Source organism: Piliocolobus tephrosceles, chromosome 11 (assembly GCF_002776525.5).
Source record: "Piliocolobus tephrosceles isolate RC106 chromosome 11, ASM277652v3, whole genome shotgun sequence".
Classification (NCBI taxonomy): domain Eukaryota; kingdom Metazoa; phylum Chordata; class Mammalia; order Primates; family Cercopithecidae; genus Piliocolobus; species Piliocolobus tephrosceles.
In genome coordinates this window covers 28576372-28601284 of record NC_045444.1, presented here as the reverse complement: position 1 = coordinate 28601284, position 24913 = coordinate 28576372, and the positions used below count along the sequence as shown (strand labels likewise).

The 24913-nt window shown below is 40.4% G+C and overlaps 1 protein-coding gene across 4 annotated transcripts in view; it reads right to left on the bottom strand.

Annotated features, from left to right (window-relative positions):
• Positions 1-24913, bottom strand: part of KYNU (kynureninase) — a 157050-nt gene that overhangs the window by 72189 nt on the left and 59948 nt on the right. For all 4 annotated transcript variants that reach the window (XM_026453891.2, XM_023217498.3, XM_026453898.2 and 1 more), the window contains one exon: positions 20331-20413. In XM_026453891.2, the coding sequence (XP_026309676.1) occupies positions 20331-20413 (83 nt within the window). The remainder of the gene's footprint in view (positions 1-20330; positions 20414-24913) is intronic.

Genomic DNA, 24913 nt, shown 5'->3' with positions numbered 1-24913 from the left:
TTATGGCTAGAAAGGAAGTCTGGGCTACAAACCTTCAAGGGACAGGCAGAATCTTATTCGGGGTTAATGTAGCTAATGACTTTAGGCCAATATTTATTTACCATTCAAAAAATCCTAGGGCTTTTAAGAATTATGCTAAATCTACTCTTCCTGTGCTTTATAAGTGAAATGACAAAGCCTGGATGACAGCCCACCTTTTTACAGCATGGTTTGCTGAATATGTTAAGCCCACTGTTGAGAGTTACTGCTCAGAAAAAAAGATCTTTTCAAAACATTTGGTGCTTATTGACAATGCACCTAGTCACCTAGTCACCCAAGAGCTCTGATGGAGATGCACAAGGATATTAAAGTTTTCAAGTTTGCTAACACAACATCCATTGTGCAGTCCATGGATCACGGAGTAATTTTGACTCTCAAGTAGTCTTCTTATAAGACTAAAATTTGGCAGCTGGGCAGGGTAATCCCAGCACTTTGGGAGGCCTAGGCAGGTGGATTGGTTGAGCTCAGAGTTTGAGATCAGCCTGAGCAAAATGGTGAAACCCCATTTTTATCAATGATACAAAAATTAGCCAGGCATGGAAGCACGTGCTTGTGGTCCCAGGTACTAGGGGGAAGCTGAGGTGGGAGAATTGCTGGAGCCCAGGAAATCAAGGCTGCAGTGAGCTGTGACTGCACCACTGTATTCCAGCCTGTGTGACAGAGCAACTCTGTCTGAAAAATAAAAAATAAAAGTAAAAAACAAATTAAAAAATTAAAATAAAAAATGTGGAAAAAAGGCCAGGTGCAGGGTGGCTTATATCTGTAATCCTAGCACTTTGGGAGGTCGAAGTGGGTGAATCACCCGAGGTCAGGAGTTCGAGACCAGCCTGATTAACGTGATGAAACCCCATCTCTACTAAAATTATAAAAAGTAGGCAGGGATGGTGGCGCCTGCCTGTAATCCCAGCTACTTGGGAGTTTGAGAACAGGAGAATCGCTTGAACTTGGGAGGCAGAGGCTGCAGTGAGCTGAGATTGTGCCACTGCACTCCCTCCTGAGCGACAGACAGAGACTCCTTCTCAAAAAAAAAAAAAAAAAAGAACATTTTGTGAGGATGTTGTTGCCACAGATAGCGATCCCTCTGATGGATCTGTGCAAAGTCAGTTGAAAACCTCCTGGAAAGGATCCACCATTCTAGATGCCACTAAGAACATTCATGATTATTGGGAGGAGGTCAAAATATCAACATGAACAGGAATTTGGGAGAAGTTTATTCCAACCCTCATGGATGACTTTGATGGGCTCAAGGCTTCAGGTGAAGGAAATAATTGCAGATGTAGTGGAATAGTAAGAGAACTAGAATTAAAAGTGGAGCCTGAAGATGTGATTGAATTGTTGCAATCTCATAATAAAACTTCAGCAGATGAGGGGTTGCCTTTTATGAAAGAGCAAGGAAAAATGGTTAAGATTTTGAAGATGGTGAAGATGCTGTGAACATCGTTTAAATGACAACAAAGGATTAAAATGTTTCATTAACTTAATTGATAAAGCAAGCAGTGGCAGGATTTCAGAGGATAGCTTCAAATTTTGAAAGAAGTTCTACTGTGAGTAAAATACTGTCAAATAGCATCACAAGCTACAGAGACTTCTTCCATGAAAGGAATATTCAATTGACATAGCAAACATGATTGCTATCTTATTTTAAGAAACTGCCACAGCCATTCCAACCTTCAGGTGACATCATCCCAACCGGTCAGCAGCCATCAACATAGAGGCAAGACACCCCCCTATCAGCAAAAAGATTACAGCTCACTGAAGGTTCAGATGATTGTTAGCATTTTTTAGCAATAAAGTATTTTTTAAATTAAGGTATCCACATTGCTTTCTAGATGTTATGCTATTGCATACTTAATTGACTACAGTATGAGCATAACTTTCATATGTACTAGTTAACAAAAATTTGTGTGACTCACTTGATTGCAATATTTGCTTTACTGCAGCAGCCTGGAACCAAGCCACAATATCTTTGAGGTATGTCTGTATTTTCAAAAGATTATTTACCTAATTGGCCTATCTTTTTTGGTTCAAATTAGATTTCTGAAACCAATATTGTTCTAAGATGTTTCAATATCATCATTTCATTAACAATCTTTTTTAAAAAAAAGTTAACCAAAGTTTATTCAAGTTGTTTTTCTTCATTCCTTTACTTTTTTCCTAATTATTCTGAATTAATGTGGAAACATCAAGAGCTCCAGTTATATGGGGGCAAAATTTTTAAAATGCTTCCAGAGAGCTTAGCAGGTTTTGAAAGGATCTTTATTTTATAAGATCATCTATGACTCACTGTAATAAATGTCAAGATTTAAATCACTTCTGAGATGAGTGTGAGCCAGTGCTCTAATCCAAAGAGTGTTTCTCTGCTTGTTTATTCCGTGTTTATTTATTTATTGAACATCATATTTACACTTTACCAGAAGATAAAACTTAGTTAAATGCAAGCAACTGCATTCTGGTCTCAAAGCCTGGCAAGCTAATGTTTATGGATCCCCTAAGTATTTCAACACTTCTAATTATGACTTGCATTATTTCAGCCTGCATAGCAACTCAATGAGGTACCTACTCTAATTTTCTTCATTTCATAATGAGGAAACCGATGTGCAAAGAGATGAACTAACTGACCAAAAGTCTTGTAGAAGAAAAATACAATCAGAATGCTCTTTCAGGCTTAAAGCATTGTTTACAGAAACTACTGTGTGTATTTGACTTGAGACCCAGGCTCATAACTTCCCTCTGTGTCTTTTTAATCCTAACGTAATTTCAAATCTCTTGCAAAGTGGGGATGACAAGGCCCCAAGCTGTTTACCATTGGATAAGAGGGTTCATTATGGGTCTCATAACTGCCATATCATATTCTGTATATTTTACTAAGCAGATGCAAATGTTATTGTGGATTTGGCTGTAAGGTTTGTATTTAGGCTAAGTCCAAGAACTTTACATTCCATTTTTCAAGTAACAAATTTCAGCAGCCTTTAGAGGTGGCTGGTACACGTCTGAGGGTCTGTAACTATTGGGGGATAGCTTCCATGGATTATTGCTTCTCTGAGGGTCAGCCACAGATTTCATAAAGCAAATTTATGTTCACATTACACCATTTTCATAATCTCAAATGCAGGTAGCTAACCTTTTGTGATTTTTTATGTATCCAGGGAGAAGTAAGCTTAATAATAATATTAATATTCTTCAGCAATTTCATTTCTACCATCTTGATAATATGACATTAATTATAAGGGAAAGTTATTCCATGTTTTGAAGAATTGTTGGCTTTCTATAAAATGTTTCATTAATAGTTTTTCTTCTCATCTGAAATTGAATTTTTTCTACATCTATGAATAAATATGGTTATTTCTTTCTCTTCTCTATCCACACTATCAATTTGTACACATAATAATTTTTATTATCCTCCTTTTACTTCTTTTTAACATTTTTTATGGTAAATTAAAGGCTGTGGTTTTAAGAACCTGGAAGATTCAGTCATGACCCAAAATACACAACTTGTCTGTTTGCTCATGGCACATTTAGATAACTTAGTGTTGCAGTAGGTAATCAGGCAGACATGAGCAGGGCAGGGGCCTCCCTCCCATCACCAGGAATGTCAGGTGATGGCCAGGCTGTTGTACCTGTCTCTCTAAAATAATCGGTTACATCCAATGCCGGGGAAAGACATTCTCCCAAAAGATAGCAGCTTCCCGATATCTCAGGATTTGGGTGAGTGGGCTCAAACATGTACATTAAGAGGCAAAATGGCCAAGATTTTTTTTTTTAAAATAATGTAACATTTTATTGGCTTCAGATAATTATCTTGAGATCCTAATCTTACCAAAACATTCTGCTTTTCTTAATTTGACCCTACTTTTTTTTGTTTGTTCATTTTCATAAACGATGAAACAATATCCTGAGAAACTTTCTTTTATTTATTTATTTGTATTATACTTTATGTCCTAGGGCATATGTGCACAACGTGCAGGTTTGTTACATATGTATACATGTGCCATGTTGGTGTGCTGCACCCATTAACTCGTCATTTACATTAGCTATTTCTCCTAATGCTATCCCTCCCCCGCCGCCACCCCATGACAGGCCCTAGTGTGTGATGTTCCCCACCCTGTGTCCAGGTGTTCTCACTGTCCAGTTCCCACCTATGAGTGAGAACATGCGGTGTCAGGCTTTCTGTCCTTGCAATAGTTTGCTGAGAATTATGGTTTCCAGCTTCATCCATGTCCCTACAAAGGATATGAACTCATCCTTTTTCATGGCTGCAGAGTATTTCATAGTGTATATGTGCCACATTTTCTTAATCCAGTCTATCATTGATGGACATTTGGGTTGGTTCCAAGTCTTTGCTATTGTGAACAATGCTGCAATAAACATACGTGTACATGTGTCTTTATAGCTGCATGATTTATAATCCTTTGGGTATATACCCAGTAATGGGATGGCTGGGTCAATGGTATTTCTAGTTCTAGATCCTTGAGGAATCGTCACACTGTCTTCAACAATGGTTGAACTAGTTTACAGTCCCACCAACAGTGTAAAAGTGTTCCTATTTCTCCACATCCTCTCCAGCACCTGTTGTTTCCTGGCTTTTTAATGACTGCCATTCTAACTGGTGTGAGATGGTATCTCATTGTGGTTTTGATTTCCATTTCTCTGACCTAAAATGGCCAAGTTGTAATGTCTCTTATGTAACCTTCTAGGAACATTCAGCTGATAAGGGAAGAATTCCTCAAGTGAGCATGTACACATCTCCAGTATACACATTGCACATGCAGCCCCTCCCAAGTGCTAGCAGGCCAATGTGCATGAGGACAGCCCACCCCAAGGGAAGAATCAGGAGAGAAGGGACAGAAGCACACAGAAGCATACCAAAATATAAAACTGAAAGTCAAAGGTCAAACCATGCCCTTGATCTCTCAAGTTGCCCACTTGGCCCTTTCAAGTGTACTTTACTTCTTTTCATTCCTGCTCTAAAACTTTTTAATAAACTTTCACTCCTGCTCTAAAACCTGCCTCGCTCTCTCCTGCATTATACCCCTCAGTTGAATTATTTCTTCTGAAGAGGCAAAAATTGAGGTTGCTACAGACCCATATGGATTCGCTGCTGGTAACATTAGCAAGCAGAAAAAATAAATTTGGCCTTTGCTACTCTTTACAGCAGTTACTACACTATTATTTTAATTATTTCATCATTTAAACCACACTTACTTCCAAAGAGGTTTGAGATAAATTGTAATACAAAACTATTTGAGGAAGAATGATAGAAAGTAACAACACAATAAATGCAGATGAGAAACAAATTAGAATTTATTAAATATTTTTGTTACTTTAAACTTGATCAAATTTTTCTCAGAACTTCTTAGTAACCAAGGCAAAATGGGAAGCTGCATGGGGTTTGCAAACAAAATGAAGACACACACACAAACACATTTTGAAAGAGTCTGTTTGAGTGAAGTTATACATTTTTCTTTTTTTTTCCCTCCTTCCTTCCTTCCTTCCTTCCTTCCTTCCTTCCTTCCTTCCTTCCTTCCTTCCTTCCTTCCTTCCTTCCTTTTTCTTTCTTTCTTCCTTTCTTTCTCTCTCTCTCTCTCTTTTTTTTTTTTTTTTTTTTCTGTCACCCAGGCTGGAGTGCAGCAGCATGATCATGGCTCACTATAGCCTTAAACTCCCAGGTTCCAGCAACCCTCCCACCTCAGTCTTTCGAATAGGTGGAACTACAGGCATGCACCACCACACCCGGCTAATCTTTGTGTGTCTGTGTTTCTTGCAGAGGTGGAGTTTCACCATGTTGCCCAGGCTGGTCTTAAACTCCTGGGCTCAAGCAATCCTCCTACCTTACCTTCCCAAAGTGTTGGGATTACAGGCGTGAGTCACTGTGCCTCAGTGATTCATTTTTCAATTTGACTTAAGTAAGGACCATTTCTCTGACTAATATGTATATAATTTTGGAAGTTAAAACATTTTAGAAATAATACTATGACCTGACAGACCAAAACAGATGCCCTTTTATCAATAAAGACGGATCCATTGGTTTAGGAAATTAAGTTACCTACAGGTCAGGTCACGGATTCAGGGTCCATCCAGCACAACAAATCTCTTAAATTCCTGTGGCTCTAAACTTCCTAACCGTGGGAGCTATCACACCCTTCCTAACTCTGATTTACAACCCAGACCACTGAAAAGACTTCAAATAAAATGTGACAACGCATTTGTCAGATAAGGTTTGAGACTTTGGGAAAGTTATAAATAATTTGTTTATGAAGTTTCAGGTCTACAAAACTCACTTTGCCCATTTTAAGAAATCATTGTTATCCTCTATATCCGACATTATATTTTGGGATCAAACACATCTAATTTAACTAATGCAGCATTCAAAGACAAAAATGCAGAAAACTAAATGAATTTTGTCCCATAGGTATGGTATAACAAGAAATATTTGCTTTTTGTTCCCAGTTCAGGGCACATGGCTCCTAAAACCCTTGGATATTCCAAGTGGTAAAAGTATTTTTTGTTATTCATAACAAGCCCCCTTAGATCATAGGAGAGTTGATGCTAATGAAGTGACTTAGGTTGGGGCCCTGAGAGACATCTCACGATGGGGGCCTGCTCATCAAAAAGACCAAGTGATCAGAGGGAGGAGAGGTGAAATTTTAGCTCTATCCACTGACCTCCCAGAGGGAGAGGAGGGCTGGGACTGAGCTTTATAAAAACAGTAAGACTCAGAGAGGTTCTGGGCTGATGAACACATCTCAGTACCGAGAGAGTGGCAGGTTCAGAGAAGGCAAGGAAGCTCCCCCATTTCCATGCCCTATGCATCTCTTCCATTGGCTGTATCTTTATAATAAACTGGCAAACATAAAGTAAAGTGAAAGAAAGTTCTGAAAGTGCTCCAGCAAATTATGGAGCCTGCAAAGGGCACTGTGGAAATCCCTGAATTTATAGCTGGTACGTGCAAAGTAAGGGTGGTTTCTAGGATTTTTGACTGGCATCTGAAGTGGGGGCAGCCTTGTGGGCCAGAATATAAATTATATTAGTGTGTGGTTTCTCAAAGACAGGCATAAAAATCCTACAGCCATGGTTGACAAATTTTCTTTCAAAAATTTAAAATAAGTTTAGTCTCTTCAGTTTTCTAAACAAGGCTGAATATTTATAGTCTTTCTCTTATATGTTTTTTATTTTTCCTTAGTAACAATAATGAAAGGTGGCTGGTTTGAAATTTCAAGGATCTTTATGTGTCATACATGTATTTACTGGACAACAAGGCTCTTGGACATTTAACAAGTCGCAATAGAGCTGTAAACTTTTAAATGGTCAAAGGATATCTTTTTGCAAGGTTTATTGGCTTCATAAATAAATCTTACTGAATAATATCACTTTACCACTTCCCTGGCTTGTATATAAACATTCTAACTTCTCTTTAGAGGATGATAAATATTAAGAACAAAATAACAGGATTAGAATGCAGTTTATGTTCTGAAAGCAAACTGAATAAAGCGAAACACATATTCTCTGGTCAAATTAAATGCAAATTCTTTTTCCAGTTTTTTTTGTTGTTGTTGTTTACACATTAGAACACTTGAATATCTAGAATTGGCTTCTAACAAATGAACACAAATGAAGGATTTATTACACAAATATTTCACCCACTTTCAAACGCAATCCGGGATTGCTCAGAGGAGAATTTCCTCCATCAGAAAACGCACGGCTCTAGGTAAGTCTGACAGCCTGATCAAGTGCACTGTGTTGTGAGAATCTACTGGTATGGGAGGAGATTCTGGGTTTTGGCCTTTACTGGATCTGGCTGTCAAAGATTCTGGCCCTGAGTTCCAGACCTAAGCATCCAGGGCTGCCCAGATTAGCCCTGTGGCTTCTTGGGAAAAGTCTTTGACTCAATCCTACACTGAGCCTGACTCCACATGTGCTGCCCCCAATATATTACCTTCTGATATCTGACTGTTCCTTTCTTCAATAATGGTCATAAATTTCTGGTCTATGCAGATTTCTATTTATTTATTTTTAACTGTTGCTATATGCTTGTTAATTTTTTTCAATCACTTCTCTGTATTTGTCATAGAATGGAGAATTTTCAGTTTGTACTCAATCTGTTATCTTTTTTTTTTTTTTTTTTTTTTGACACGGAGTCTTAGTGTGTTGCCAGACTGGAGTGCAGTGGCACAATCTCAGATCACTGCAACCTCCACCTCCTGGGTTCAAACAATTCTCTTGCCTCAGTCTCCTGAGTAGCTGGGATTACAGGCATGTGCCACCATGCCTGGCTAATTTTTGTATTTTTAGGAGATACAGCGTTTCACCAAGTTGGTCAGGCTGGTCTCGAACTCCTGACCTCGTGATCTGCTCGCCTCAGCCTCCCAAAAGGCTGGGATTACAGGCGTGAGCCACTGCTCCCAACCTCAATCTGTTATCTTAAACTAGAAGTTGATATTCTGATCCACAATATAGCCATACAAAACCAATAGAAATTTGTATAATGTAATGATTAATAATAATTGGTAGGAAATTGAGTTTGCTTTTGCTTACAACTCTCTTCTATTGAGGTTTGAGGGGGTTTGTTTTGTTTTGTTTTGTTTTGTTTTGTTTGAGACAGGGTCTTACTCTGTCACCCAGGCTGGAGTAGAGTGGTGCAATCGTGGCTCATTGCAGCCTCCACCTCCTGAGCTCCCATCAATCCTCCTGCCTCAGCCTCCCAAGTAGCTCAAACTACAGGTATGAGCCACCCACATGCCACGAATTTTTCTTTCTTCTTCTTATTTATTTTATTTTTTGTAGCCACAGGATCTCACTATTTTGCCTCAGCTGGTCTTGAACTACTGGGCTCAAGTGATCCTCTCGCTTTGGCCTCTCAAAGTGTTGGAATTACAGGTGTGAGCCACTATGCCTGCCCCCACCCCATAAAGTTATTTTTAAAAAGATTTAATAGGTGAACATATTCATAAGGTCATAAACTAAAAACAGACTTCTTTTTTCTTTTTTAAAAAAATTTTCCACACAACATGGATGTATAAAAACAGATTGTCATGAAAAGTTTTGTAATGTGGGTATAATAAACATGAGTGATGTTGAATCAAGTTTAGTCTAAAGCTATCTACTTATATATTTCAAGTCTGGCTTAAAGGTTTCTCTGTGCATAGTGAATTATCACCTAAATGGAGATGTAAGCAAACTGTAACCTGCTCCGGTGCTAATCACCACGTTTTGGCCAAAGAAGATAAACTGTTCAAACCCTGCTCAAATAAGGCAAATGCTAGGCTGTAAACAACCTGGCTGTTTCTGTACCTCACTTCCATTCTCTGTATGTCACTTTCCTTTTTCTGTCCATAAATCTTCTTTCACCACGTGGCTGTGCTGGAGTATCTCTGAGCCTATTATGGCTTGGGAGGCTACCCAATTTGTGAATCGTTCTTTGCTCAATTATACTCTGATAAATTTAATTTGGTTAAGGATTTTCTTTTAACAGATTTAAACACAATTATGGGAGGATATTGTTTTGGAGTGAGCTCATGCACTAGGCCCCCACAGACCAGATCAAACCAAAAAATAGTCACTTCTGATAAATGTGATATAATAAAAAAGAAGACTTTAAGGAAAAAGATATCCTAGAACAGACTAGGTTTTGTTTTTCTCCTGTAACTCTAACCTGTAAAAAAAAATTACTGAAGTCCTTGTTCTTATCTTACAAAATCCACTATTATGCTATTTTCCAGTGGGTTTTAAAACCAAATAAGGACATTTATGATGGTGATAGTTACATCAATGACTAAAGTTTTGGTCAATCTTTCAAAATTGAGAAGATGACCAAAAAGGGGATTGTTAAATTAACTTCAGCCTAAACTTGCCTCCTTACATATTTTAAGTACAGTCTAAAGCTGTCTTTGTAAGTCATGAACTGTAACCTAAATGGAGGCATAAGCAGACTGTAACCTACTCTTGTGCTAATCACCACATTTTGGCCAATCAAAGGAGACCAACTGTTCAAACCGTGTTAAAATAAGGCAAAAGCTGAGCTGTACCCAATCAGGCTGTTTCTGTACCTCACTTCTATTTTCTGCCCATCACTTTACTTTCTCTGTCTACAAATTTTCCAACCACATGCCTGTGCTGGAGTCTCTGTGAGCCTATTCTGGCTTGAGAGGCTGCTTGACTCATGATTTTGTTCTTTGCTCAACTAAACTCTATTAAATTTAGTTTGGCTCATGATTTTTTTTTTTTTTTAAACAGTGTGTTCTACACATGATGGGGTTTATTGTAAGGTAATCCCATTTTCCCATCATGCTGGAAAATGCCCTCATGTCAGACTCTTTAGGTTGCGCAGATAACAGAGTAGACTTGTCCAGCCTCCTGCATGGGGACTGCTAGCTAAATAATAGTGCAAGTGGATAAACACTTATTTAATGCTTTTTGTTTTCACTATAGTAAGATTCTCCCTGAGGCCTGAAAGCTTAAGGAGATGAGTAACTCCTCCCTTCTCAGACCCAGTACCAAAGCGCAAGGCCACTTACATTAATTAGCAGGGAGCATCAGCAAAATAGCAGAAGCAGGAAGAGAGCTGGCCAGAAGACAGCTACCCTGGTCGGAAGACACATACCCCTGAAGATCGAGAAAGAAGCCATCCAGGTACAACGTAGCAGTTATGTCTGACTAGGACACTTCCTATTTACAGGAGACTATAAAACCTTTGTCTCATCCTCACTTGGTGCTGATGCCATTTTAGGCCTCAGCCCACCTGCACCCAGGCGCTCATTAAAACAGCGCATTGCTCCACACCCCCTTGTGTTGTCTGTTGCGCTCTTGGGGTTCAAACCAATACAAAAATTTTACATTCTGGTCCCAAAATCTGGGAGGGGCTCAGGTCAGAATCCTCTGTGGACCTACCCCTCCACCTCAAAGAGCAGCCCGACAAAGGAAACTCCTCATCCTCCAGTCACCCCTCTGCATGCACATCGGTCACGGATCTCACCTACCAGAAAGTTTCCTGGGAGCCCTGTTAACAGGGAAAAATCTGCATGGACTCTCTTGGTTTCTCCGGTCCAAAAATCCAACGCTGGTCCAAGAAGGTTCCAGTGTGTGCTAGGCAGTTGCTGATTATCTGGTCTTAGGGGGACGCCTATAAGTCATTTGATCCCGTTCGGAGAATGAAAAAGGCAGCGGTGAAGATCGCTCCTTTTATCGTATCCCTCCAGCCGTCCAGGATGATCTCCTTCTTCTCTTTTCTCCTGTGCCTACCCTCTGTTATGGGAAACTCCTAGTCCTCCATTCCAAAACACAGCCCTCTAGGCTGCCTCATAAAAAAACCCTGCAAACCTTAGGCCTCAGGCAAGATATCCACCCTAAGCGCCTTGTCTTTTTTTACAATACAGCCTGGCGGCAGTACAAATTAAATAATGCATCTAAATGGCCCACAAATAAAACATTTGACTTTACAATTTTAACTAACTTAAGCAATTATTGCTGATGACTGGAGAAACAGGGAGAAATTCCTTATGTCCAGGCCTTTTTGCACTCAGATTACAACCTGACCTCTACAATTCTTGCTTACCTGTTCAAATTCTTCTCTTCCATTCTCGCCATCCAGATCGCCTTTCTCCTCCCAACCCTACCTTTCCTTCCTCATTCAATCCAGCAGACTGCTGTCCACCCCTCCCAGCCCCTACCTCTTTCTCTCAACCGCCTGCTATAACCCATTGTCTTCTCAGTCACCATCTTCCCAGTCAGCTGTATCCACTTCTTTTCCTACACGGTCCCCTTAGGACAATTCTAGCATTGCCTGTACTCATTCTCCTTCCTCACTGCCCTCTCCTGAAGCCTATAAACCCATCCCGTCACCTTACGCCCCTATCTATCCTCTACTGCTTATCAACTCAACCCCCTTCCCCCTTCTTACCCTCAGCAGGAACCACTGCTGGCTTCTTCCTTCTCTCCCGCCCATACTTGCTCAGGCGACATCTTTAGCCCATGCCCCACCCTTACTTCCGCTCCTGTGCTAGAGTGCCCCCTTGAGGAAGTAGAAGGAACTGAAAGTATGATTAGAGTTCATGTTCCCTTCTCTCTCATTGACCTCTCTCAATTAACAAAATACTCAGAAGACCCCACCTCATATTAGGGAGTTTCGGTACCTTACCCAGTCTTATAAACTAACCTGGCATGACCTCTACATTACCCTCTCTTCCACTGTCACCCCAGAAGACCAAGGCCGTATCTGGACCCTAGCTCAGGCGCATGCTGATGCAATTCACCCCCAAACTCCTGCCCAGCCTAGTGGTGCAGAGGCAGTTTCCAACCAGGACCCCCACTGGGATTATCAAGATGGGGCCTCTGGATGCCGCCATCAAGATCACATGATTGTGTGTCTCCTTGCACGACTCAAAAAGGGTGCCCATAAAGTAGTAAACTATGAAAAATTTTCAGAAATCACCCAAGGTACTGATGAAAACCCAGCCCTTTTCCTCTCTTGTTTAACTGAAGCCATAAGAAAATATACCAACCTAAACCCAGCCAGCCCAAAAGGAACCACTATCTTAAACCTTCGGTTCATCTCCCAATTCACCCCTAATATTTGGCGCAAACTTCAGAAGCTTGATGACGGTCCTCAAACCCCACAAGGAGACCTTCTTAATTTAGCCTTCAAAGTCTTTAACAATCATGATGAGGAAAGTAAAAGGCAAAAAAACAGGCAGAGTTTCAAATGCTTACCTCCACCATCAGGGGTCCTGGAGGCCCGCAGGGCTGCAGTTCCACATGGAAGCCTCCTAGCAATCCACCTCCCCCTGGCGCCTGTTTCAAGTGCAGCAATGAAGTCTACTGGTCCAGACAATGCTCAAACCCAAGTAAGCCCACCAGGCCATGCCCTCTCTGTGGAGGACTCCACTGGAGGTTGGACTGTGAGCGGACCCCACAAGGACCGCCCCCATCCCTTCCCAAGGCTGCCAAAACCTCCTACTCGGATCTCATCAGCCTTGCCACTGAAGACTTGATGGTGCCCTGAAATGGATACCCTGGCAATGACCATCTCTTCATCCCAACCAAGGGTAACCCTGATGGCAGTGGGTAGGCCAGTATGTTTTTAAATTAATACCAGGGCAACCTACACGGCTTTACCTAATTTTTCAGGACCCACCGAGTTCTCCCAAGTCTCTGTTGTAGAAATTAATAGAAAAGTCTCCAAACCCCAAGCCACCCCTCCACTTTTCTGCTCCCTGCCACCTTTTCTTTCACTCACTCTTTCTTACTCCTGTTCTCATGCCAAACTCCGCTCCTTACAAAACTCCACGCTACTCTTCACTTCCGTGTTCCCCATAGTACCCAACACATCAACCCAGACCCCTCCAGGGCTTTTAACTTTATTCTACTCCTCCAACTTAAAACATGCAACTTTTCCTTATCCCCCATCTGTAACCTCGCTGTTTAGGACACTTCCACACACTCAGTCAGAAAACACCACACCCCCATCCACATTGCCCTTAAAAAACCCACCCAGTTCTTATCACAGAAGCAGTATCCCATCCCCTAAGCAACTCTCAAAGGCCTAAAGCCTATCATTTCTTGCCTCCTCACCAGTCACCTACTCCACCCAACAAACTCCTTTTAAAACAGTTATACCTGTTAAAATGCCAGATGAAACTTGTCGCTTAGTCCAGGACCTCAGACTCATTAACCAAGCTGTACTCCCAGTATGTCCAGTAGTTCCTAACCCATATACTTTACTTTCCGCAGTTCTCTCCAATACCACCCAATTTTCTATTCTAAACCTAAAAGTTGCTTTTTTTTTTTTTTTTTAAACAATTCCTTTACACCTTGATTCCCCAAACCTGTTTGCCTTTACATGGGAAAACCCCAACTCACACGTTTCACGTCAGCTCACCTGGTGCGTACTACCTCAAGGTTTCAGGGACAGCCCCCACCTTTTTGGACAGGCCCTTGCTAGTGACCTCTGTACCTTATCCCTAAAACCATCCACTCTACTTCAGTGTGTTAATAATCTGCTCCTGTGTAGCCCCTCTCAAAAAGATTGCAACACCCACACTATCTCTCTCTTTTAAACTTCTTGACAAAACAGGGATATTAGATCTCCTCTAAGAAAGCACAAATATACATCCCCTTAGTTACGTATCTAGGTCTAGCTCTTACCCCGTGAACCCAAGGGATCACAGCCGACTGCATATCCTTCCTCCAGTCCCTCCTGCCTCCATGAACTAAGCAAAAAAATCTCTTTTTCTAGGATTAGCGGGATATTTTAGGCTCTAGGTTCCCTCCTTCGCTCTACTTGCCAAACCATTATACCAAGCTGCTAAAGCCCCTCCATGAGCATTTAAAATCTGCACAGCCTATTACCCAGCCTTTCCTTCTACTCCAGAAGGCTCTCACCTCAGCCCCCATCCTCACTCTCCCAGATCTCACCAAACCTTTCTCCCTCTATACCAACAAACAGCATAGAGTTACGCTAGGTGTTCTAACCCAGGCTAAAGGACCCACCCCCCAACCTCTCTAAACAGCTTAAAGCCTCAGTTCTTGGATGGCCTGCTGCCTCCGAGCATTGGCAGCAGCTGCTGTCCTCACCCTTAAAAGCCTAAAACTATCTCTCCATGCCAACCTAACAGTTTATTCAACCCATAACATCAAAGACTCGCCAACTCACCACAGTGTACTACGTCTCATCTCTGCCCCACGACTCCTCCAATTGTATGTTCTAGTCATAGAAATCCCCCAAATCACTATGCTAACCAGCTCCCGTCTAAACCCACCCATGCTTTTACCTGAAGCTACAACAGCTGAAGACCCTACGCACTTCTGTGTGAACACTGTTCAAACCTTTCTTCTACTTTTTCCAAACCTAACAGACCAACCTCTTCTTTACTTGGTTTGTAGATGGCAGCTCCTTCCTACATCAAGGACGCCAGCATGCTGGCTATACTATAGTGTCCCCGCCCCACCCCACATACTATTGAAGCCAATCCACTCCCCCTAGGCACTACCTCTCAAAAAGCTGAACTCATTGCCTATACTAAAGCTCTCACACTGACAGGCGGACAACAAATTAACATATATTCAAATTCTCATTATACGTTCCATATAGTACAGTCACATTCGTCTATCTGGAAAAAACTGGGCTTCCTAACAGCAAAAAACGCTCCTGTCGTAAATGACTCTCTCATCAACAAAGTCCTTCAAGCTGCCAGGCTCCTACAGAAAGTTGCCGTCATTCATTGCAGGGGCCACCACACCCCAGACAATCATATCCGTTGGAAATGCGCTAACAGATTAGGTAGCGAAAGAAATAGCCCTGCAACCCGTGCAAGGCCAGTTTCTGTCCCTGTCCTTGTTCTCTCCTCTTTATACCTCAGAAGAAAAGGAGAACTTCTGAGCCCAAAACCTTCAAAGGCAAGGACCATGGTATGTCAAGGAAAGGTGCTTCGTTCTCCCTCACTCTCAAAACCTTCCTCACCTCCAAAGCCTCCACAACTCTTTCCATGTCGGTTACAAACCTCTCTTGCAACTTCTCCGTCCTGTTCTCACTTGTCCCCACCTTTTCAGCCATTTCTGAGAAATTACCCAGTCCTGCTCTATCTGCCACTCAGTGTCACCCCAAGACTCCCTCCAGTTGCCACCTTTTCCTACTCATCAAGCCTGGAGCCAGGTACCAAGGCAAGATTGGTGAGTAAACCTCACTCACAGGCCATCCAATCAATGGCTCTGCTATCTTCTAGTGTTTGTCTATACTTTCTCTGGGTAAGTAAAAACATTCCCAACAACTTCAGAAGGTGCAAATGTTGTCACACAAACACTCATCATGCATATAATTCCCCATTTTGGACTCCTAACTTCCATGCAGCTGAATAACAGGCCCACCTTCATCAGCCAAATTACCCAAGTATCTCTACATCCTTAAATATGAAGTAGGTTCTCCACACACCCTACAGGTCTCAATCTTCAGGCAAAGTTGAAAAAATTAACTCTGTCCTTAAAGCCCAACTCACCAAGCTGGCTGTAAAAACCCACCAGCCATGGACAAAACAATCTCCGTTTTGCCCTCATGAGACTCCGCACAACACCAAAAGCACCCTCTTTTTATCGTCCCTTTAAAATCGTGTATGGCGGAACTTTTATCTTAAGGCCGCCACCCTTACCAAACTCTAAGCCACTCAGAAATTACCTCTCCTTCTTAATCCAGACACAGTCTTTCACGCGTGAAGCAGCAAATGAGGCCATGCCTCTCCCTGTTGACACCTCCTTCTCCTCTCAACATAACTGTCTTGCAGGCACAGACGCGTTTCCAGACAATCCAGATGATGTTCCTACCACAACGACACAGTGGATACAAACCCATCTCTCAACAATACCCCAAAAATTAAGGTTTTCTTTTTCCAAGGTGCCCACACCACCCACTATATCACGCCTGAAGTAGTTATTGAGAAAGTCGCCTCTTTTCCCTTCGATCTATAACCAAATAGATAGGAATGTAAGATTCTCCCTGGTGTCTGAAAGCTTGAGGAGGTGAATAACTCCTCCCTTCTCAGGCCCAGTACCAAGGCACAAGGCTACTTAAGTCAGTAGCATGAGCCGGCAAGACAGCAGAAACAGGAAAAGAGCCGGCAGAAAGACAGCTACCCTGAACGGAAGACACATGCCCCTTAAGACTGAGAAAGAGGCCATCCAGGTACAATGTAGCAGTTATGTCTGACTAGAACACTTCCTGTTTATAGGAGACTATAAAACGTTTGCCTCACTTGGTGCTGACACCATTTTAGGCCTCAGCCTTCCTGCACCCAGGCACTCATTAAAACAGCATGTTGCTCCACACCGCCTCGTGTTGTCTGTTGGCATGCTCTGGGGGTTCAAACCGACACAGAAACCTTACAACTATTATTAATTGAGTTGGTTACCCCAAATTCATATGTTAAAGCCCTAACCTCCAATGTGAGTATTTTTGGGGATAGGCCTATAAATTAGTAATTAAGGTTAAGTGCAGTCATAAGGGTGAGGCCTTGATATGGTAGAACCGGTATCTTTAGGTGTCCTTATGAGACGTGTGAGAGAGACCAGAGAACTCTCCTCCAGTACACAAAAGAAAGTCCATGTGAGGACATGGTGAGAAGGCAGCCAAGAGGGGAAGTCAAGAGGAGAAACCTCACCAGAAACCAACCCTGACAGCACTATGCACCTTGATCATGAATTTCCAGTCTCCAGTACTGGGAAAAAATAAATTTATATTGTTTAAGCCACCCAGTCTGTGGTGTTTGCTATGGCAATCTGGAGACCCTTTCTTCTCCCTTTTCTGGAAACAAATTCTCCAGTTATCTCCCAAAATGGGGTGTGGGAGTATTCACCTGGCAGCATCAAGTGGGCAAGGGGATCTGATATTCTAATTATATTTTAAACAGAATTTCAACAAATATTTTTTACAAATTCATATTTTCATCACTACTTCTGGAGGTGTGAGGAATAAACTCTGACCTTTTTCCTGTCTTGCCCAAATTCCTAAGAGGCCTGGGGAGTGAGTAACACCCTACAAACCATAAAATCTCACCAGATGGGTTTTATTTAATCCTATATAACACAGCTTACTTTCCCACCTTACTCTGGCATAACATCAAATGACAGATAAAGAAGAAAATCAAAATATTTTACCCCAAAATATGTCTCTTTGACATATTTTGAGTGGCCCTACAAAGCCTTCTGTTGTGAAGGAAAATTCACATCTGTCAAGAATATGATGAATATCACTAAATCTTATCCTTTTCAGTCTCTTCCAATCCTGAAAGAGATGAACTGGGAGACTAGAACCCTTTACAGGTATGAATAGGAAATGATTGCCATCTATTGCCTCTAAGGGCAGCCACCTATGAGACTTTATCTACATAATAAGAACCTCGGTTTCCATCACCCTTTATCTTCCTCCAGACACTCCTTTCTATTGATTCCAGGTTTTTAGATAATAACTCTTTCAACCAATTGCCAATGAGAAAATCTTTGACTCCACCTATAACCCTATGACCTATAAACTCCTACACTACCCACCCGTGCTCCTGTCCCGTCCTCACCCCCAAACCTATGGATGCCTCACATGTGTAGATTAATGTCTTTTGTCAACCCAACCACCTTGGGCACATGTTCTTAGGACCTCTTGAAACTGTGCCTTGGGTCATGACCACTCGTATTTGCCTCAGAATATTTTACAGAATAATTTACTCTTCAAATATTTTACAGAATTTGACTCTTTTCATGGTCAGGTGATTAGCAGGGTAAAGATGGCTTTTTTATTTTTTTGCCATTGGGAGATTAGGATTTGGTTTACTTTTTTTTTTTTTTTTTTTTTTTGATACCGGCAATTACCGCTTGTCTATCTGCCAGCCAACTCCCCAGATATTATCATCATCTCCTTTGTCATTCTATTTTGTCCTTTGGGGTTTAGACTTTGTAATTTTTTTTTTCTATTCTATTCAGAATTCTTTAGTGAGATTTTAGGAAAAAGAGTAGTTACATGCATGTGTTCAGTCCTAAATCAATTGGAAAATTATGCCTCTTTGGTAGTGTGATTAATTTTTTTATCTCTTTGTATTTTACTTATGTAGTACATTAATTTTGGATTTCTTTGCACCTTTCTTTACTGGCAGTCCATGAGGATAAGGAAGGTGAGTGTTCTTATTTGTGTTTTTTTTTTCTTTTTATTTTTCTTTCTTTTTTTTTTTTTTTTCTTTTTTTTTGATACAGGGTGTTACCCTGTCGTCCAGGCTGAAGAACAGTGGCATGATTTGGGCTCACTGCAGCCTCAACCTCCCAGGCTCAAGCTAACCTCCCACCTCAGCCTCTCAAGTATCTGGGACTACAGCTGTGTGCCACCATGCTTGGCTAATTTTTACTTTTTTTTTTGTAGAGATGGGATCTCATCATGTTGGCCAGGCTGGTCTGGAACTCCTGAACTCAAGCAATCCACTCACCTCAAACTGTCAAAGTGCTGGGATTATAGGTGTGTGTCAGCATGCCCAGCCCTTATTCACTTTTATGTCCTCAGAGCTCCCACAGTCATGACATATAGCAAAGAATCAATAATTACTTTTTAAAAAAACAAGATACTCTCCAGATTTTAATGATTTGCCAGTTGCCGTAGTTTTTTCTATGCATAAGTCCAGCTTTCCCCCCTCCATTTCCCTTCCAGTCACGTTGATTTTCTCTCTAATTACTGGTGAAGATTCAAATGAAATGAAGCAATAAAGACATTTGTATGTTTGCTTATAAGAGAATAAGCTTTCAAAAAGGATTTGAAAACTTGAGTTTTCCCTAAGTCCTTAAAATAGTTCCAAATAGCACCACTCCAATTACCAAAATATCGTTAATTTTTTTGAGTACCTTAAATTTTAAACAATGCTGAATATTTAAGCCAATTAAATAACTTTTTTTCAAAATGTTAACACATTTACCATATAAAACTATCTTAAACATCACCAATAGTATATATAACTCTCTTTAAGATAGCACATTTCAGACTAAAAACAGCATCAGCTATGTCATTTTCAGTAACATGAAGCTCACATTTAAATAGATCACCAAAGATTAAATTGAAATGAGCAAAAACATGATTGGTGCTTTACACCTTTAGCATGTCAAAATGTTCATTATATCAAATAATTAAATTATAGAAAATTCATTTCAGTTGATTTTTATGAAATGTATTCAGTTGTAAATTAATACAATGCATATGTTTTTCATAGGTGTGATAAATATTACATTTAAAGTATGACAGAAAAATAATAACATATATTTTATTTTTATATAAATAACCTTGTTACACTCACCATAGCAATCTTTGAGTTAACAAATTTAAGTTAAAAGTGTACCTCCTGGCCGGGCGCAGTGGCTCAAGCCTGTAATCCCAGCACTTTGGGAGGCCGAGACGGGCAGATCACGAGGTCAGGAGTTCGAGACCATCCTGGCTAACATGGTGAAACCCCGTCTCTACTAAAAAATACAAAAAACTAGCCGGGCGAGGTGGCTGGCGCCTGTAGTCCCAGCTACTCGGGAGGCTGAGGCAGGAGAATGGCATAAACCCGGGAGGCGGAGCTTGCAGTGAGCTGAGATCCGGCCACTGCACTCCAGCCTGGGTGACAGAGCGAGACTCCGTCTCAAAAAAAAAAAAAAAAAAAAGTGTACCTCCTTTTTACTATTATAGATTAAAATAGAAAATCACGATGCTCTTCAATAATATTTTGATTTTATGACCTGTGTTTATAACTGAATGATAATATCTTTACAATTCATTTGGAAAAACTTCAGTGTTTTGTACTTACCTACAATGTCCTTCATAAGGCCTACAATACTTTCATCTCCTGTAATCCAAGGACGCTTCCCCACTTCATGACCATAGGCTGCTCTGAAATTGAAAAGGGACGTAAACATTTCTTAGCTTTTGTGTGCATGTGTGTGATTATTTCAAATATCAGCTTTAGCAAATAAACATTTCTATGTGGACCTTTCTATGTGTTAGTAATTATATACAATCAAGCTTTTTTAAAACAAAAAATATAGTACTTGGGATTAATGTCTTTTAACTTCTCTTTTAAAATTTATTTTCTTTTTGTTAGGAAGAGGGGGGATTGTTCATATGTTATTTTAACATTTTGCTATATTCTAGAGTCTAATTTTTTTGGTCTCAGTTACTTTGCAATTTTTAAGATTATTTGAGCACACTTTTCTACCTGTAGAATGAAGTATCTATACTAAAACTTACATACTATTTTGTAAGGCTAGAGACTAAAATGATTATAAATTGACATTTAAAATACACCTATAATCTGTAAATTTAATAGAAGTATATAAAATATGATTATACTCATGATACCATTTTATAGTAAATAACAAAATTTATGAATAATCAAAGCCAACACTGCTTGGTTTGACATATTTGCTAGCAATTTCATCTGTCACATTCCAGCGCAATTTTATTATTCCAGTAAGTATCCCAGGAGGCATAGTAGAAAAATGCAAAACACATAGAGTACTTCAACTTTCAAGAAATTTCCATGAAATGAAGAAGACAAGTACACTTGAAAAACATAGAAGAAATTAAAACAGAGGATTAAGGTGAAGTGCCTCTGAGTGCTGTTACATTGTTGTATCTTATGATGCTCTGAAGGTGGTAGTTCTGTAAGCAGACAGGGAGGTCTCCAGGGATCATAACATTTAATACACTTGAGCCATCAGCCTGTTTTACAGCCTCCTGCCCTGTCACCTGTTTGTTTCCCAAGCCTGGTTTGTAATGCTGTCACCTTGTTGGTTGGAGCCAGCTTCTGACAGATTGCAGCAACTCATGGATGAGCCTGAGTGAACTGTCCTTATTACTATGCTAAAGTCTCCACCCTGGGGAGAAGCTATAGCTTCATTACCATACATGCGATCTGTGCACTGGCATGATTACTCACTGAATCTCTACAACTGCGACCCTTCCTCTACATGTGATGATGCATCTTCTCCCCTATCACCCCATAAAACTCCCCTGTCACTTTCCCTCTGGGAGACACTGTTCTTGTGAAAACTCCCAGTGTCCTCCTTACTTTTTTTTTTTTTTTTTTTTGAGACGGAGTCTTGCTCTGTCGCCCGGGCTGGAGTGCAGTGGCCGGATCTCAGCTCACTGCAACCTCTGCCTCCCAGGTTTACGCCATTCTCCTGCCTCAGCCTCCTGAGTAGCTGGGACTACAGGCGCCCGCCACCTCGCCCGGCTAGTTTTTTGTATTTTTTAGTAGAGACGGGGTTTCACCGTGTTAGCCAGGGTGGTCTCGATCTCCTGACCTCGTGATCCGCCCATCTCGGCCTCCCAAAGTGCTGGGATTACAGGCGTGAGCCACCGCGCCCGGCCTTCCTCCTTACTTATACCAAGTAATCAAATGTCTAAACTTGTTGATCAAAACTTGTTCCCTCTGTTTTTTTTTTTTTAACTACAGAGAAATAGTTTATTTTAAATCATATTTTAGAATTAAGCAATATTTTAAAACTTATTTCATAATAAATATTACAAAGATGGTTTCACAATTAAAAAGATAAATATTAAATGTTTGAGCCTGTTATATAGTCCTCTGACTTTTTTAAAATTATACTTTAAGTTCTGGGATACAATGTGCAGAACACGCAGGTTTGTTGCATAAGTATACACGTGCCATGGTGGTTTGCTGCACCCATCAACCTGTCACCTACATTAGGTATTTTAACTTCTAGCCCCCACCCCCGACAGGCCCCAGTGTGTGATGTTCCCCTCCCTGAGTCCATGTGTTCTCATTGTTCAACTCCCACTTATGAGTGAGAACATGTGGTGCTTGGTTTTCTGTTCCTGTGTTAGTTAGCTGAGAATGACGGTTTCCAGCTTCATCCATGTCCCCAGAAAGACCTTTGTTACCACGTGAATGAAGCCCATTTTTTCTGGGTAACAGTTCTTAATTCTTTAGGAATCCAAAAGTTTGTCAGCTAGAAAGAAAGGAATGAAAATGTGCTTTTTGTATAGTACCAACCTGGGTTGAATCTGTGTCAGTAAACTGGTGCTAGTGGGCTGCTGCTCCCTAAGAGGGGCGGTTAAGACCAGAGGACTACAGCACTGTTTTTCCTCCTTTGCAGATTTCCAAGGTATCAATACTCCCATCATGGGCGATTTCATACTATCAACAAAAACTCTGAATATTTAATAACTGGCTTTTGACATCTGGTATAAGTCAGCTGCAGGTCAGTACTGGTCATGAGACCACATTTATTGAAGCTATAGGGTTTCATTTTCCACATTTGTACAAGTAAATGGGTAACGATGTGGACCTTAAAGGATTTCCATGAGAAATAAATGAGATAACATGTGAAAGAGACTAGTACCCCGTTTCTGAGTCTTCTTTCCTAATGTAAATCTAATGCTAAAACTCCCTTCATCAGCATGTGGTATAGAACACAATTTTTAAACTAACATTTCTATTACCATATAAACTAAGATGAAGGAAGAGGACTTTCTTTGAGAATAAACATAGACTGCTAAGAACTAAGGATGGAAAAGAGGGGCAGTTGTTAGTTATTATTATTCATATTGTTATTAGACAGCCTGCAGCTTGCCTCTTTCTTGATTTTCAATATAAATGCTAAAGACAAAAATCATTATCATTAAATGGTAGTTAAAGGCAGATACTTGGATCCTTTTTAATTTTAATCACATAGAGCTCCACGGCCTTTGCTGATAGCACAATACATCTTATTACATTTAGGTAGTAAAATTCTATGTTCTGCCTCAGAGAATTTATATCTCAGAATATTATGCCACCTACTCCTCTCTCTGGTAGACACCGTGGTAATAATCTTTAAGGATATGTTTCTTCCTGCAATGCTTTTGGCATCTCCCTCCCTTTAAAATACCACACAGTGTCTGCTGCTTCATTTTGTTAGCCCACTAGCCTGGGGTAGTGAAATGTATTTACAAAGTGTTACCCAAATAAACCCAAAGTAAAGTGGCCTGTCATTAGAAAGAGTTGATGTAGATTAAAGTGCAGTTATAAACATCAGTATTAGGGTTAAGAAAAAAATATTATATTGCTCAAAAAAAACTACTTAAAATAGTTGTAGCATAGATGTAATCTTCTTTTACAAATGCTGGAAAGGAAAAGAGAGCATGGGAGAGAGTTAACTCACTGCCACAGAAGAAATCATTGCTATAAGTGGGTGTTTTCTGAGACATCTACTAGGAGTATTTACTCACAAAATTAGGACTGCAGGATGGAAAATTAGGAAGTTAATAGAAACTTGGATCCTCTTGAAAGTAGGACCATGCTTTAACCATCCCACAAAATGAAAAATGGCCCTGTTTTTAGAAAGCTTCCTTCCATAAGTAAATAATTATGATTTCACAGCCTGCCTTCATTATATTATATTTTTTTTTCCATGACCCACTTGATGATTAGCCAATAAAGATGTTGCAAGGCCAGGGACAGTGGCTCATGCCTGTAATCCCAGCATTTTGGGAGGTCAAGGTGGTTTGATTCCTTGAGCCCAATTGTTTGAGACCAGCCTGGGCAACATAGGGAGACGTCGTCTCTACAAAATTAAAGAAAAAATTAACCAGGCTTAGTGGCATGTGCCTGTAGTCACAGTTACTCAGGAGACTGAGGTGGGAGGATAGCCCAGGTCTGAGAGTTTAAGGCCCCAGTGAGCTATGATCACATCACTGCACTCCAGCCTGGGCAACAGAGTGAGACCCTGACTCCAAAAAAATAATGTTAATTAGAAAAACAAAAATAAAGATGTTGTGAAAAATCTTTGTAACATGCCATTCTATGTATTTTCTTATGTTCTCTTATTCAAACACTACTGTTTTTAAAGGAAGAAATGCTTAAATTAAATGAGACTAGAGGGGTCTGAAGGAGGCATCTACATCTCTCTGGCATGTTTTATCAGTGTCCTGTCAGCACACACACACTGCCATGTAGAGTAAACTCAGTGGTGTATTCCTGATATTTAATTCAAAGGGACATTTTTATCTTTAAATAATCTTACCTAAACTGTCACAGTTCTTAGAAGAATCCCTGTAGAGACAAAACTATAGTAGATTTTTGCTCTTATGAAAAAGAGAGAACACCCTTGATGTAGCAGATTTGACAATGTAAATGACCCAAAATACTGTGATTCTATTTTAGGGACATTATACCCATTCCCCACCTTAAAATATGCTCTTTAGGACTGATATATCCTTCTGTTCTAGCTGGATTCTGGCATTATGATTATTAACCAATGTTATTGTCCATTAAATAATCTAGCTCATTAGTAAATATTTAATATAAAATATTATTTCCAAATATTTATGCTTATTGCCTATTCATTGCAACAGACCCATAGATTTCAGACATACTGTTGCTTC